We start from the raw sequence: 14095 nt of genomic DNA on the forward strand, positions 1-14095 counted from the left end.
AATGATGCTCAAGTTTTGTGAGTAGTGGGGTAGGATGGGTGGGATTGTATATAAATTTTTAAAACTCTCTGCAGGGTGCTGCTTGGGAACAGGTATCAAAATTTTTAATCCTGGGCTCCCTCTTTGACCCCAAAGTTGCTTTTCTATGAAACAGTGCCAAGGAGGTTGTGCTCTCAGGCCTCACACAGGACACAAGAAGAGAAAGGACTTGAAAAAGCAAATGCGGTGGGTCACTGCGACATTTTCTGCTCAGCCCATGCTTGGTTTTTCTCATCCTGGATTGCCATTCACATGGACCTGGGTAGGAGAAGTGGGGGTGAAGCCAGGGGCTGCCATATACCGCCCCCGTGACCCCGAAGCATTCCACAGATGAAATTGCCACCTTTTCTTGCATCATCTCCATTAAGCACCATAAAAACTCCAGACATGGGTATCTCACTTCATGGATAAGGAACACGATCTCAGGAAGGCTAAGAAATTAACCTGTTGGCTCACAACAAATGGCCTGTCACAACTCAGATGGCCTGGCTCCAAAGTCAATCACGAATGCCCACGTCCCCCAGCACCTCCTCTCACGGGATCCCGGCTTGCTAGAAAAGTTCTGGTCCCATGATGCCCTGTATTACCTTCTGGCTTTGACCTTCAGCCATTTTCAGCTCCTCTCCTGCTCATGTCTGGACCCCAGGAGACCTGACTGAGCCCAGGAAGATGGGGGTCCTTCAGAAGCTGCCTTTTTCAGGACAGGGAACCCCAGTGGCCATGGGTGCACATCCCAGTAGGGACGATGCACATCGGATTTCTCCTGGAGCCTACCGACTTCAGATACCCACCTCTGCCTGACAACTTGGGTAAACCCTGTCCCTGTGAGTGCCCAAGGAAAAGCCAGCACCTGGCACTGCTTTCTCAGTTAATTTCTAACTAAGGAATCTCTTGATCCAAAGGGGGGAAAAACAGGGGCCTTGTATTTACTGGCACAAGTGTGACCACCCATGTCAAATCATTTGGGATTCTACCTATTAGGAAAAAGAACAACAACCACCCCACAGCCAGAAAAGGAAAACAGAGTGCCCAAAGGGAAAAATATTCCACCCCCAAGAAAACAGTCCCAAAAAACAGAACCAGACAATAATTGGAGGAGACGTTGGCAGCGAGGGGCAGCTGTATATATAGGGGCACACACCTGTAATTCTACCTTCCTGCAGGTAAGACTATCTGCAGCTCTCCTGCCCACGCCTCCCCCATCTAGTCTTCTGCTGGTTTCCATCCTGCTTGAAGAAGAGGGGAGAGGAAATTGAGAGCTGGGACACCTACATAGAATCATTACTCTGCTGAACATTGGCTTCGTGATTCTTGGTAAGTCAACCTCCCTCTCTTTGAGCGAACACTCTCCTAGCAGCATCTGCCATATTTTCACTGATCCAACATGTGCCAGTTACATGCCCCGTGCACACACCAGGCATGGGAGGCAGCAATGAACAAGACATTTCCTCTGCACTGGCTCCTGCTTTCTAAACTTTATTTTCACTCATCACTCTGATAACAATATCACATACCCTGTATCATGTTGTCAAATGATAGGTCACAACCCAGGAAATCACGGGTGGGTTGTATCCACAATTTTCTTTTCATCAGATGTAATAGATTATATCGCAAGCAACATATACCATCATAAGGATATTGGTTTTTTTTAATTTTTTTTTATTTTTATTTATACAAGCATTGGGTACAGTCAGAAACGTGGGAGGGAGAGAGAATTCACCAGAGCCAGAGTGGGGAACAGAACAGGCAGACTGACGAAATACACTGCTGAGGGGAGCAGCGGGCGCGGCAGGAGAGGTCTGCACGCCATGCGGGACCCTCTCCAGCAGCCAGGGATCGAACCGGCACTGCAGAGGCTGTGGGCAGACTTGCAACCCAGTGCTCAACCACTGAGCCACCGGGGAGGCCCATAAGGATACTGTTTTATAAAACTTTTATCTTGTGTGCGTGTATGTGCGTGCATGTTGGCACATACATGAGCAACTGCACGGGGCTCGAGGCATAAAATATTTTCCTTACAGTGGACCTGGTCACTGTTCTAGAACACAGAGACCTTAACCTGAGCCTGGCACATCATAGGCCTTGGATTTGTGGGAGTAACAATCCCCATGTCATAGATGAGGAAACTTAGTCTGAGTGAATTGAAATATCTTGTCCAGTGTCGTCCATTAGTGATTGATGAAAAAGGGCTTTGAATCCTGGTTGCAGGCTCCAGGTCCCACACAGTGAGGGACCTCCCTGGACACCTTGCACTGGTGCGTGAAGCTAATTGCCTTTTATTTACAGTGAGCTGGATCCTTATCTGTTGGGTTCATTGTTTTCCTTGGCGCTTAACTCCCTGTTTGGCACATTGCAGCTATTCAATAAATGTTTGTTCAATAAATACAGGGACCTGGACAAGTTGTAAGTTTCCTAGCAGGAGATCAGGAGTTGGCTGCTAAAGCCCAAAGCCATAGCTAACGAGATGATGTGTCCCAAATGCCATCTCGCTTCATGGCTCCCTGCTCCAAATGAGATTCACTTCTTCCTAACGTGCTGAGACTTGGGGAGTCAAGGCTGGGTTGTACATGGGAATAAGGGGGGCATATATGACAGGGAAGACCCCTCCAAAGCAAGGGCCACAGCGCTGCACACTTGCAGTTCATACAATAGCTTCTCCCGGACTACACCACAGAAGCCCTCCTCCCAGATGTGGGGAGGGGAGTTAGGTCACTCAGTTGTTCCATCCACCCCTGTTCACAAGACTTCAGCCATCAGGGACAGGAAGGAACCCCAAGGGCCAACTGGTTCTTCCCTTTGGACAGGTTTTCCCTGGGCCAGAAGTAGCTGTGAAGAGCAGCAAGGATGAGTGGGCTTTTCTCTCCAACCTTGGTACGCATGGTGGTGCTGATCACCTTGTGGATCATCACAGCTGCAGTCAATGATACCGTGGAAGCAAGTAAGTGGTGTGTGTGTGTGTGTGTTTGTGTGTGTGTGTGAACATCACTCTTAGCAGAAGTCTCAATTCCTCTCTTATCTTGCTTGGGATTTGCAGTCTTTATTCAAGATCCATTTCTTATGTTTTAATGTACACAGGGCTCACCCAGAATTTTGCTAAAAATGTAGGTTCTGATTCAGCAAGAGGGAAGCTTGAGACTCTGCGTCTCTAACAAGCTCCCAGGGGTGCTGCCACTGTGCTCCTTGGGCCACACACTGAAAGGCAAGTGCCCAGAACAACCCAGATGCACTTTACTGGAAGGTCAGGAACATATTCAACCACGCTGGAGATCCAAACACACCCAGTCCCGTCCCTGCACCCCACAGAGGCCTTTCCACACGGCTGTGCCTAGCCCTCACCTGCTTCCAGCTTCTCCCTGGAGGAGGGAGCTGGGCACCTCCCCATCTGGATGACTTTGTGACTCGGTAAATACCACTGCGGTCTGTGGTTAACAGCACACGCCCTGTAGTCCTGGCACCCGAGTCTGAGCTGCTGACCAACAGAACAAGTGGCTTAAACCTTCGTCTTTAGAACATTAGGGTCAATGCAGTAGGGAGCCCACCCTGGGAAGGTGCCACTGAGCCCACAAATGACAAGCGCCGTCCCAGTGGCTGGCGTGCAGTGAGTGCTGAGTGAGGGACAACACGTTCATTTTAACTTTTCATTGTCACGGAGCAGATTATCAGGGAAACCTTTAGAAAGGGGACCAGGAAGCTGAGCAAAAGCCCCAAATGTGCAAAGATGGGGGAGGGGTCACAGCTTCACCTAGAACCTTACAAAGTGTCAAGAACCACCTAATTTCTGGGGCTGTGGGAACATGGGTGCTTTGAAAGAAGCTGCGTGGGGGAAGGCCATGCTCAGCGCAGGAGAACGAAGTTGGAAGGAGAGACATACGGGTGTGTGTGTGTGGGGGTGCCAGTTATTGGGTTTGGCGGGTCCCCTAGGGATGACGCCTTAAAGAACAGGAGTACCCTCCAGGACACCGAGTCTCTAGTGATCATTGCGCAGCTACCCCCTCTCTTCCGTCCACAGGAAGCTGTTATGAATGTCACCCCAATGCCACTTGCGTGGAGACTGGAGCAGCCACCTCGTGCTACTGCCACCCGGGTTTCACTGGCGACGGTCTCATGTGTGTGGACCTGGACGAATGCACCATTCCAGGTGCCCACAACTGCACCCCCAACAGCAGCTGCGTGAACACCCCGGGCTCCTACACTTGCACCTGCCTCGAAGGCTTCCAGCTGATGCCGGGTCTGGGCTGCACGGACATCGACGAGTGCGCAGAGCCTGGCCTTGGCCACTGTCACACCCTGGCTACTTGTGTCAACAGCGTAGGCAACTACTCGTGCGTGTGCCCCACGGGCTACTGGGGGGATGGGCAACACTGTGAGTGCGCCCCAGGCTCCTGTGGGCCGGGGCTGGACTGCGTGCCCCAGGGCAATGGTCTGGTATGCGCTGACCCGTGCCAGGCATACAGCACCCTGGGCGATTACTGGCGCAGCACCAACTACGGCCCCGGCTACGTCTGCGACTCAAACCTGAGCGGCTGGTACCGCTTTGTGGGGCAGGGCGGTGTGCGCATGGCAGAGACCTGCGTGCCCATCCTGAGCTGCAACACGGCCGCGCCCATGTGGCTCAACGGCACACATCCATCCACTGAAGAGGGCATCGTGAGCCGCAGGGCCTGTGCGCACTGGAGCGGGCACTGCTGCCAGTGGGAGGCGCCCGTGCAGGTGAAGGCCTGTGCCGGTGGCTACTATGTCTACAACCTGACAGCGCCCCCCGAGTGCTATCTGGCCTACTGCACAGGTGAGCGGGCACCCCCATTCGCCCCACCCCAAGTCCTCGGTGGACACCACAGGGATCTGGGGGGCCTCTGTCCTTATTGACTGGCAGTGTCTGTGACCCTGCAGACCCCAGCTCCCTCGAGGGAACATGTGAAGAGTGCCGTGTAGACGAGGACTGCAAATCGAATTATGGCCGATGGCACTGCCAGTGCAAACAGGACATCAATGTAACTGGTGAGGCCAGCCAGCAGGGGCGAGGTGTTGAGCAATGCCAGTGGTGGGGTGGAGGGACATTTCCTGAGTGTGAGCTTGGGGGACAGTCGGGATGACTCAGGGCTTGCTGGGCACACAATCGCAGTGAAAACCTCTCCATGAATAACCATTAAAAACAGCAAGATGTTCTCTGGACTCCCCGAGCCTCCCCTTGGTTGACCCCAAAGCCCCCAGAGCTTGAGGGACCACCACACCTGTAGGGTGCTTTCTGAGGGCCCCACACCACACAGGACACCCGACTGCCACAGGCTACGGAGTCACATTCCTGTTGCTCAGGACTGGAAACCCTGCTGCAGTTTCTTGGGCCCCTTTCCACTGCCCCCTGCAGGCCCAAGGAGGATGGGGCCTTCTGGAAGCCTCAGTTTCCCCATTTGTACCATGATTGGAGCAGACTGTAACGTCCCAGACTTCGCTCCTGGTTTGTCACATCCGAGCACCAATCTGACAACTTTGCCTTTTCCAAGGATTACCTATAGTGCCATTTCTGTTGCTGACTTGAATCCCTTCTTTTAAGTAAATTTGGGACAACGATGGTCACTACTGCATCTATGCATCTAGACTGCACCTATCTGATAACACCTAAGCTAGATCGCAGTAAAAAATGAAAACTGCTCATTTCCAATAGCTGTGTGATACTCCAGTTTTAAAAAAGTTTCAGAAAGCATCCCACTGGATCTCCTTGTCAGCACACCCCACTCAGCCTGAGGCCTGTGCTGTCATTTTAAAGGTGTGCCTGGTGTTAAAAACAATAGCAGCAAGTGAGGGCTGTCCTTGGTGTAGAAATGATGAAAAGAAATGGCGATTAACTTATTAGCATCTTTTGTTTGCTTGTTGTTATGTGCTACTGGGATTCGCAGCTATTTAATGCCCAGGCAGGGAACAAGCCCCCAAAATCACTCCTTTTTTTTATGTACAACCCACGCATGGGGTAACATAGGGAGGAGGCGTGGCCAGTGGGTCCCTCCAGCGATGCCGGGCGTCCAGTCTGTGACTCTCACTCTGAGAAGGGGCACCACCGGGAAATTAGATGGACAGGACTCAGCACCCCCCGGAGATGGGCGCTGGGGATGTGCTGGGCCCGATGTCCCACCCTGCCTGTTTCAGACATCACCCTCCTGGAGCGCAGGCTGGAGTGTGGGCCCAATGACATGAAGCTGTCCTTGAGCAAGTGCCAGCTGAAGAGCCTGGGCTTCGAGAAGGTCTTCATGTACCTGCATGACAGCCAGTGCTCCGGCTTCACCGAGAGGGGCGACCGGGACTGGATGTCCGTGGTGACCCCCGCCAGGCATGGCCCCTGTGGGACGGTGATGACGGTGCGTCCTGGCCAGGGTGGGGCCGTGCCAAGCCCCAGCTCTGCCCCTGACGCGGGGTACGGGTGTGGGCGGTGTCCTCAGCTCTCTCGACTGTAAAAGGGAGTCACACTAGTACCTGCTTCATAGGGCTGTTCAGAGGTCGAGGGAGCTAAATGTGTGTGAAGTGAGTAGGGCAGTGAGTGGCATACAGTAAGTGCTGAATAAACGCCAACTTCAAGGGACGAGGCCCATCCACGGTGACAGTGACCCATGTCACAGACGGGAAGATCAGGGCTCAGGCGGGACAGTGGCGCTTCCATGTGGCTATCAGCACTGGGTTTAGAAGCGGGTCTGTCCTGGGAGGCAGGGTCTGCGTGGCCTGCTCCCGCGGGACCCAGGGGTCACCGCAATAAGGGCAGAGCACCTTTCTGCCTATCTCCCTCACCCACCCCCCCCAAAGAAAAAGAAGACAAAAGACAGGAAGAAGTCCTTGTCATTTGCCAAGCTTGGCTCTTGCAATTTCACCACTCCCGAAGCCTTGATTTTTAGTGTTTACTAGAGCAAGCAGGGGTTGAACCTCCTCATCACGAGGCAGCAAGTCAGTAGCCCTGCCTTGGGGGGTTGTGAAGGGGCCAAAGCGGTGAGGTCGGAGGAGTGTTGAGCGCAGGGCCTGGCAGGAGGCCACTCCCGTGGCGTCATCATTGTGGTGACATTTGATCGTGGAAACTGGGAGGCGACTCACAGGTGGGTAGAGAAGACTCCTTTGATTTTGCCATTTACACAGCTCCTCATGCTCCTCTCTCCTCCGTCCCATCCCCCACCCCAACACAGAGCAACGAGACCCACGTCACCTATAGCAACACTCTCTACCTGGCCGACGAGATCATCATCCGGGACCGCAACAACAAGTTCAACTTTGCCTGCTCCTACCCCCTGGACATGAGAGTCAGCCTGAAGACCACCCTGCAGCCGATGGTCAGGTGCGTCCAGAGGAGATGGCCAGGGCTGCTGGCCGGCCCACCCCCAGGAACTGCCCTAGGTTGAGTTTCCCTTGAGAATGTATTCGCTGTCTTGAAGGAGAGGGCTGAGGAAGGGGGTGCTTGGGTCACAAAATATGTGGGAGAGCTTGTTAGAAATGCAGAGACTTAAACCCAACCCCTAAGCCTGCTGTCCCAGAACCTGCATTTCAACAAGATCCTAAGGCAACTGCAATGCACCCTGCACTGTGCAAAGCAATGCGGGTGGGTGGGCTCCTGTCCTACCACCCAATGAAAATGCAAACAGCTGCAAGTCCCTGCCCAGGACTGCAGAGTAGACAGGGTGGTTGGTCCCTCTGTGGCTGCCCCGGGGCTGTGGGGGTCTCACCAGCCCCTCTCCCCTTGCAGCTCCCTGAACATCAGCATGGGCGGGACGGGCATGTTTACCGTGCGGATGGTGTTCTTCCAGACCCCCGCCTACACGCAGCCCTACCAGGGCGCCTCCGTGACCCTGTCCACTGAGGCCTTTCTGTACGTGGGCACCATGCTGGATGGGGGTGACCTGGCCCGGTTTGCTCTGCTAATGACCAACTGTTACGCGACACCCAGCAACAATGCCAGCGATCCCTTGAAGTATTTCATCATCCAAGACAGGCAAGGAGAAGCTTCACTTCCTGGGGGCCACGGGTGGAGCCTGGCAGAGGGATGGGGGATTTTTGGACCTGTGTGAAGTAAAAGTAAGTCCTCACGTGAGGACATCCACAGGTTCTTGGAAACTGTGACTTGAAGTGAAATGATATAACGAAGCAATATTGCCAGAGGCTAATTGATAGAAACAAGTTCCTGCAGCGCATAGAACATCACCAAAGTTCTAAATACCCAAACACTTAGCAATAAAACACTCAATTGTATTCACTCACTCATGCATTTCCAACCTGCTGACCCCAGTCAGGATCATGGGTCCCTGGAGACTTAACCCTGCAATTCAGGGTCTAGGGGGAACCCAATTGGACAGGATGTGCTTCCACAGCAGGACGCATCTCACACACACACCACACACCCCTATATCACGTACACATCACCTACATCTATACATGCATCAAGGCAAACATTCATAAAGTGGTTGGAGAAGGCAAAAAAGAACTGAAATTTGGAAAACATCAGCATGACCTGGATGGGGCATCACAAGATTTCAGTTCAGATTTTGGCTTTGTTGTTTCTTAGTTCTGAGACCCAAATCATTTCCTCTCCCTGAAAATTCGTGTTCTTATATATCAAATAGGCATGAATAATAACTGTGATGTGGGGATTTGTACCTTTTATTTTATTTTATTTTTTGAGTATAAAGGTAGAGCATTGTGGAAAGCTTAGAGAGTTTTGACAATGAAGCAGGAAGAAATGTTGGGAGTAGCTGTGGGTTTGCACTGGGTTGAGGTCCACCAGAGGAGTCAGAATATTCCAGAATGAGTAAGGAGGAGACAGGTAGAGGAAGAGACATGGAACATAGCTGGAGGGGGCACCCAAATGCCCCCCTTGAGTTGTGGGGCAGCCACATGGCCTTGCCAGATGCCACTCTCTAAGTCTGTTTCGTGGACCCACTTAACAGCAGGGCTTTCCTTTCCAAGTGTTGTGTGTCATTCTGGAGTCACATCTGAATTGTGGGGGGCACGGAGCAGAGAGTAAACACCACCCCCAGAAGTTCCCTCCTCAGTTTATTCTCTGTGCCATCCTCATTCAGCCCCTGTTCTGTCCTCATCAATTTTGACAAGCACTATGAATGGCACGGGGCACCCGGTTTGCCTGCCCAGAGGGCCTGTGTATCCAGATCCAGCCTGGTGCACATGCTGAGTTTTTGATGTTCGGGTTGGAGTTTCTCTCCCTACGTGTCTGGGTGCGTCGTGTATGTGTGCAGGTGGGTGCACACGCCAGTTAGGAGGGTGGCCGTCAGTGCTCAGGTGCCATCGTTATAGTTAGTATCAGGTACATAGTAGGTCACCAATACCTGGTAGCTGATGATTCCTAAATGCCATTTCCTTCGAAATCAGAAAGTGCTAGCTTTAGGATAATTGCAGCTCTGTGTTGATGAGTTTTACTTTAGCATCACAGATAAAAACATGGCACCCATTCTGTGCCAACACTTCAGTAAACGAACTGAAAACCTAACTACCTTGTGGTATAAGTTACAATTATTTTTTCTTTATATGCAGATAGGGAAATTGAGGCACGAGAGATTAAGTCAGTGACCCAAGGTCGCAGATAATACGTGGGGGACCCCGGATGTCTGGCCCAGAGTCTTTGCTTAACCAACGTGCTATACAACTTCCCTCCCAGATGCCCGCGCACTGAGGACTCGACCATCCAAGTGGTGGAGAATGGGGAGTCCCCCCAGGGTCGGTTTTCGGTCCAGATGTTCCGTTTTGCTGGAAACTATGACCTGGTCTACCTGCACTGCGAAGTGCATCTCTGCGACGCCATACATGCAGAGTGCAAGCCTGTAAGTCGCCGCCCACCCTCCCCATGGCGCATCTCTGACATTTGGCCACAAGATCTAAAGGAAACACCCTTCTGCTGAGTGTCCCCCTCAGGACCGGGATAGAGTGAGCAGAAAGAGGGGGTGGGCGGGCCCGGGGAGGCCTGAACCCGTGCGAAATGGGGTGGTGGTCATGGCTGGCAGAGGCCGGCGCGCGCTCCAGCTTATCTGCGGGCCTGCGCTCCAGCCACAGACACTGACCTTTTAAGGCCTGTGTGCACCTTCTGTCTGTCGCGTCTTTAAGACCGCCCAGAAACTCAACAAGGGAGGTCTTGTTGGCCCTTTTTCTAGTAGGGGAGAGTGAGTCAGAGAACAGGTGCTTATGCATCTAAGCTTATGCATCCATAGATAGAGCTGGCACGTGAGCCCAGGTCTTTTAACAAATCCTGCCCCTACCACCCTCAAGCCCAAACTCAGGCGGGAGGAGGCTCCTGGGAAGGGGTGCATCCAGTGCCCGTGGCTGGCCCACGGGCAGTCTCCTTCACAGCCAGTTTCCTTTGCTGCCTTCTCTCTGCAGACCTGCTCGGGGACCAGATTCCGCAGCGGGGGGAACATAGACCACACCCGTGTCCTGAACTTGGGTCCCATCACACGGAGAGGTAAGGGAGCCGCTCGTGCCCTTCTCTCCCTGGGTAAGGCGTGTTCTCTGGGAGGAAGAGGGAGTGCAAGCTGGCCCTTGGGGTCTGAAGAACTGAAGCAAGTAGGTTCTTTTTTTTTTTTTTTTTTTTTTAAAGATTTATTTATTTATTTATACAAGCACTGGGTACAGTCAGAAGCGCGGGAGGGTGAGAGAATTCACCAGAGCCAGAGCGGGGAGCAGAGCAGGCAGAAGGACCGAAGTACACTGCTGAGGGGAGCAGCGGGCGGCAGGAGAGGTCTGCGCGCCATGTGGGACCCTCCTCCGGTGGCCGGGGAGCAGCCGGGGATCGAACTGGTGCTGCAGAGGCTGCAGGCAGCTTTGCAACCCAGCACTCAACCGCTGTGCCACCGGGGAGGCCCACAAGTAGGTTCTTAAGGGTAAGGTGGCATAGACGCAGCCTTCTTTTTCTAGTTCCCATTCATTTGTTCATTCATTCATTTATTCATCCTAGAAATAGATTCTTGTACCTGCTGTGTGCCAGGTCCTGTGCTAGGGGATCTCATGATGAGCAAAACCAGACACAGACTCAGTTTACATGCACCAGTAGATGTAATTAAAATAATATGTGCATAACTGTGGTTGTGATAAAAGCATAATACATGAAGAAAATGTATCAGGAATGCTGAGCTCTTACAACATGGGAATCAGACCCCATTTGGAGGGCTGGGGAAGATGTGGAAATCAAGGAGGGTCAGAGGAAGAGGGGGAGGGAATCCCTGGCAGAGGGCACAGCTTGGGTAGGGGACTTGTGATGGAAGGGAAGCCAGCCTGCTAGAGGAACTGAGAGAAAACCACACAGACTGGGGGGAGGAGGCGATCCACATGGGGTGAAATGGTGCAGGAGGGGCCAGACCATGTGGGCCCTCATAGTTCTTGTTAAGATTTTGGGTTTTTGGGCCTCCCCGGTGGCGCAGCGGTTGAGCGCTGGGTTGCGAAGCTGCCCGCGGCCTCTGCGGCGCCGGTTCGATCCCCGGCTGCTCCCCGGCCACCGAGGAGGGTCCCGCATGGCGCGCAGACCTCTCCTGCCGCCCGCTGCTCCCCTCAGCAGTGTACTTCGGTCCTTCTGCCTGCTCTGCTCCCCGCTCTGGCTCTGGTGAATTCTCTCACCCTCCCGCGCTTCTGACTGTACCCAGTGCTTGTATAAATAAATAAACAAATCTTGAAAAAAAAAAAAAGATTTTTGGCTTTTCTCCTGAAAGCAGTTGGGATCCACTGAAGGGTCCAAAATAGAAGAGGGACATTATCAGATCTGGGTTTCACGAAGACGACCCTGGTTGCAAGAAGAGCAGATTGAGGGGTGCTTCTCAGGCTTCTGGCCAGTTGTATGCCTTTACCTTGCACTGATCCTTCTCTTTCCCTCTGCAGCTGCCCAGGTCATAGTCTCCAAAGCTGCTTCCAGCAATTGGGGTAAGTTTGGGACCTGCAGCAGAATCTTCCTCTGAGATTTTTGTTGGTGGGCGCAGGGTATGCTGGAGTGCCTGGTCTGCTTGGTCTAAACTCTTAAGAAGTGACTGTATTTATGGAAACACCTAGAACAGAGGCTGTATATATGCATATATACTAATGCATACACACATGCATTTATTCAGATATCTCATAATATATATATGCACATAGAAACAGGTGTGCACTGACATGGCCTAGACATCCTTGCACACACATGCACATACATACACACACGAAATCGCAGGAACACATTTATATTTGCACACAAAGATGCATAAACTACTGCTGTTGCATGCCTGTATATTTGCATGTAAAGACTTATACAAGCCTGGGCCTCCCTGGTGGCACAGGCAATTGAGCACCGCACTGTGAAGCTGTCGCAGCCTCTGCAGCACGGGTTTGATCTCTGCCAGCCAGCGATGGTCCCACATGGCAGACCTCTCCTGTCTCTCCCACTGTGCCCCTCAGCAGTGTCTTTCATCAGTCTACCTGTTCTGTTCCTTGCTCTGTCTCTGGTGAATCCTCTCACCCTCCCACACATCTGGCCTGTACCCCGGTTCTTGTATAAATAAATAATTCTTTTTAAAAAAAAAGACACATACAAGCCTGTTTCAAACCTGTACACAAAGGTCATGTACCTGCTCTAGATTTGCACGTCAGGCACTTCATGAAGCCCTGAGGTTCATCTCTAATGCCTCAAGAATTTTTTCAACAAAAATAAAAAATGATGTAAAAAACATAAAATAAAGAAAAAAGAATTTTTTCAACAAGTGACAAACATATATTGAGTGCTACTGCATGCCAAGTGCCATGCCTTGTCCCAACCTGAACCCAACAGACAAAGAGAAAACCCTGTTTTTCTCCTGCTTTGCGCCTCCAACCACAAAGGCCAGGGATTGGTGGCATTTTTGTGGCCCTTGATTTACATGGCTACTGAATTGTCTAAAAATCTAAGTTAAAAATGATTCCATGTAATTGTTACCCTTCTTGGCTCCTGGCACCTAGATCAGAGAAGGTTCTGATACCAACTAGTGTTTGGCCTGAGCTAGTTCTACCCAATACTGGAGAGCTAGGAGCTGGAGACCTTTGCCCTCAGTGCTCCTAAGAGGCTGGTATCTTTAAGATTGCCCCAGATGGTTGAGTTGGTTGGACACTGCACAAGAGCCCTAAGAAGCTTGTATCCTAAGGTTGCCCAGGATGGTTGAGTATGTTGGACACTGCACAAGAGTGCCCTTTTGAGGGGATACCAAGCCCAGTGCCAGAGAAAAGGCTACTTTCCCCCAAATTGTTCTTACTTAGAAGACCAATTATTTTTCCACCTACAGTAGACAGGTCTTCTAATTGGTCTTTAGGGCAGATGCAGAGAAATTTTCCTTTTCTTACTGGTCAGCCCAGAGAGGGTGTTTTCCTAATTGGTCAGTCCATAGGAGGCATCTGCTGTTAATTTTGTACAAAGACACATCGTGCTAGCAACAATCTTGTAATTGCTTTTCTTTCAGGGCTTCTGAAGGTCTGGCTGCCTTTGCTTCTGTCGGCCACCTTGACCCTGATGGCCCAGTGATGGGAAGCTGGAGCCCCTGTGCTGTGTGGCTACCAACTCACTTCCTGCTGACTGGGAAGGGATGCAGTCTAGTGCTTTAGTCACAGTAAAGGGAACTCATACTCCTATTTTCTCCCCTTTAATACTTGCTTCAAAAAAACAGCCCGTGTCTTTAAATGCCTTCTCTCAAAATGGGTCCCTATCTCCTTAAAGAGTGTGGCAAGATAATAATAATTTTTAAAGCTCATTCTGTGAAGTTGTTCATTCATTCAACAAGCATTGATTGAGCATCTAGAGTGTGTAGGTACTGTCCTTGGTGCTGACGATCCCATGATGGGAAAAATCCGACTCCATCTCTGCCTTCATGAAATTCACAGTTTTGTCAGAGAGATTGGGTTCAACTCTGGCTCACTGTGTGACCTTAGCTAAAGGTCTCTGAGCTCTCCCCATCCATTCATTCAAGAAATATCTTCTGAGCACCTGCTATGGCTAGGCACTATGTCGACTGCTGGAGGAACAGCAACGAACAAATCAGAGCAATTACTTGCACTCCTGTAGCGTATAGTCTGGAGGGAAAGGGGAACTTGAATAAGT

General features: G+C 51.5%; 1 protein-coding gene across 1 annotated transcript; it reads left to right on the forward strand.

Moving 5' to 3' along the window:
• The first annotated feature begins 1212 nt into the window (after positions 1–1212).
• Positions 1213–13741, forward strand: UMOD (uromodulin). Its single transcript, XM_037504562.2, has 11 exons — positions 1213–1353; positions 2844–2977; positions 4049–4825; positions 4930–5037; positions 6181–6389; positions 7200–7348; positions 7754–7999; positions 9677–9839; positions 10393–10474; positions 11881–11922; positions 13461–13741. The coding sequence occupies exons 2-11, from the start codon at positions 2884–2886 to the stop codon at positions 13520–13522; spliced, it is 1932 nt and encodes a 643-aa protein (XP_037360459.1). The 5' UTR covers positions 1213–1353; positions 2844–2883; the 3' UTR covers positions 13523–13741.
• Positions 13742–14095: the final 354 nt, after the last annotated feature.

Source organism: Talpa occidentalis, unplaced genomic scaffold, assembly GCF_014898055.3.
Source record: "Talpa occidentalis isolate TD23 unplaced genomic scaffold, MPIMG_talOcc4v2.1 talOcc4.12, whole genome shotgun sequence".
Taxonomy (NCBI): Eukaryota; Metazoa; Chordata; class Mammalia; order Eulipotyphla; family Talpidae; genus Talpa; species Talpa occidentalis.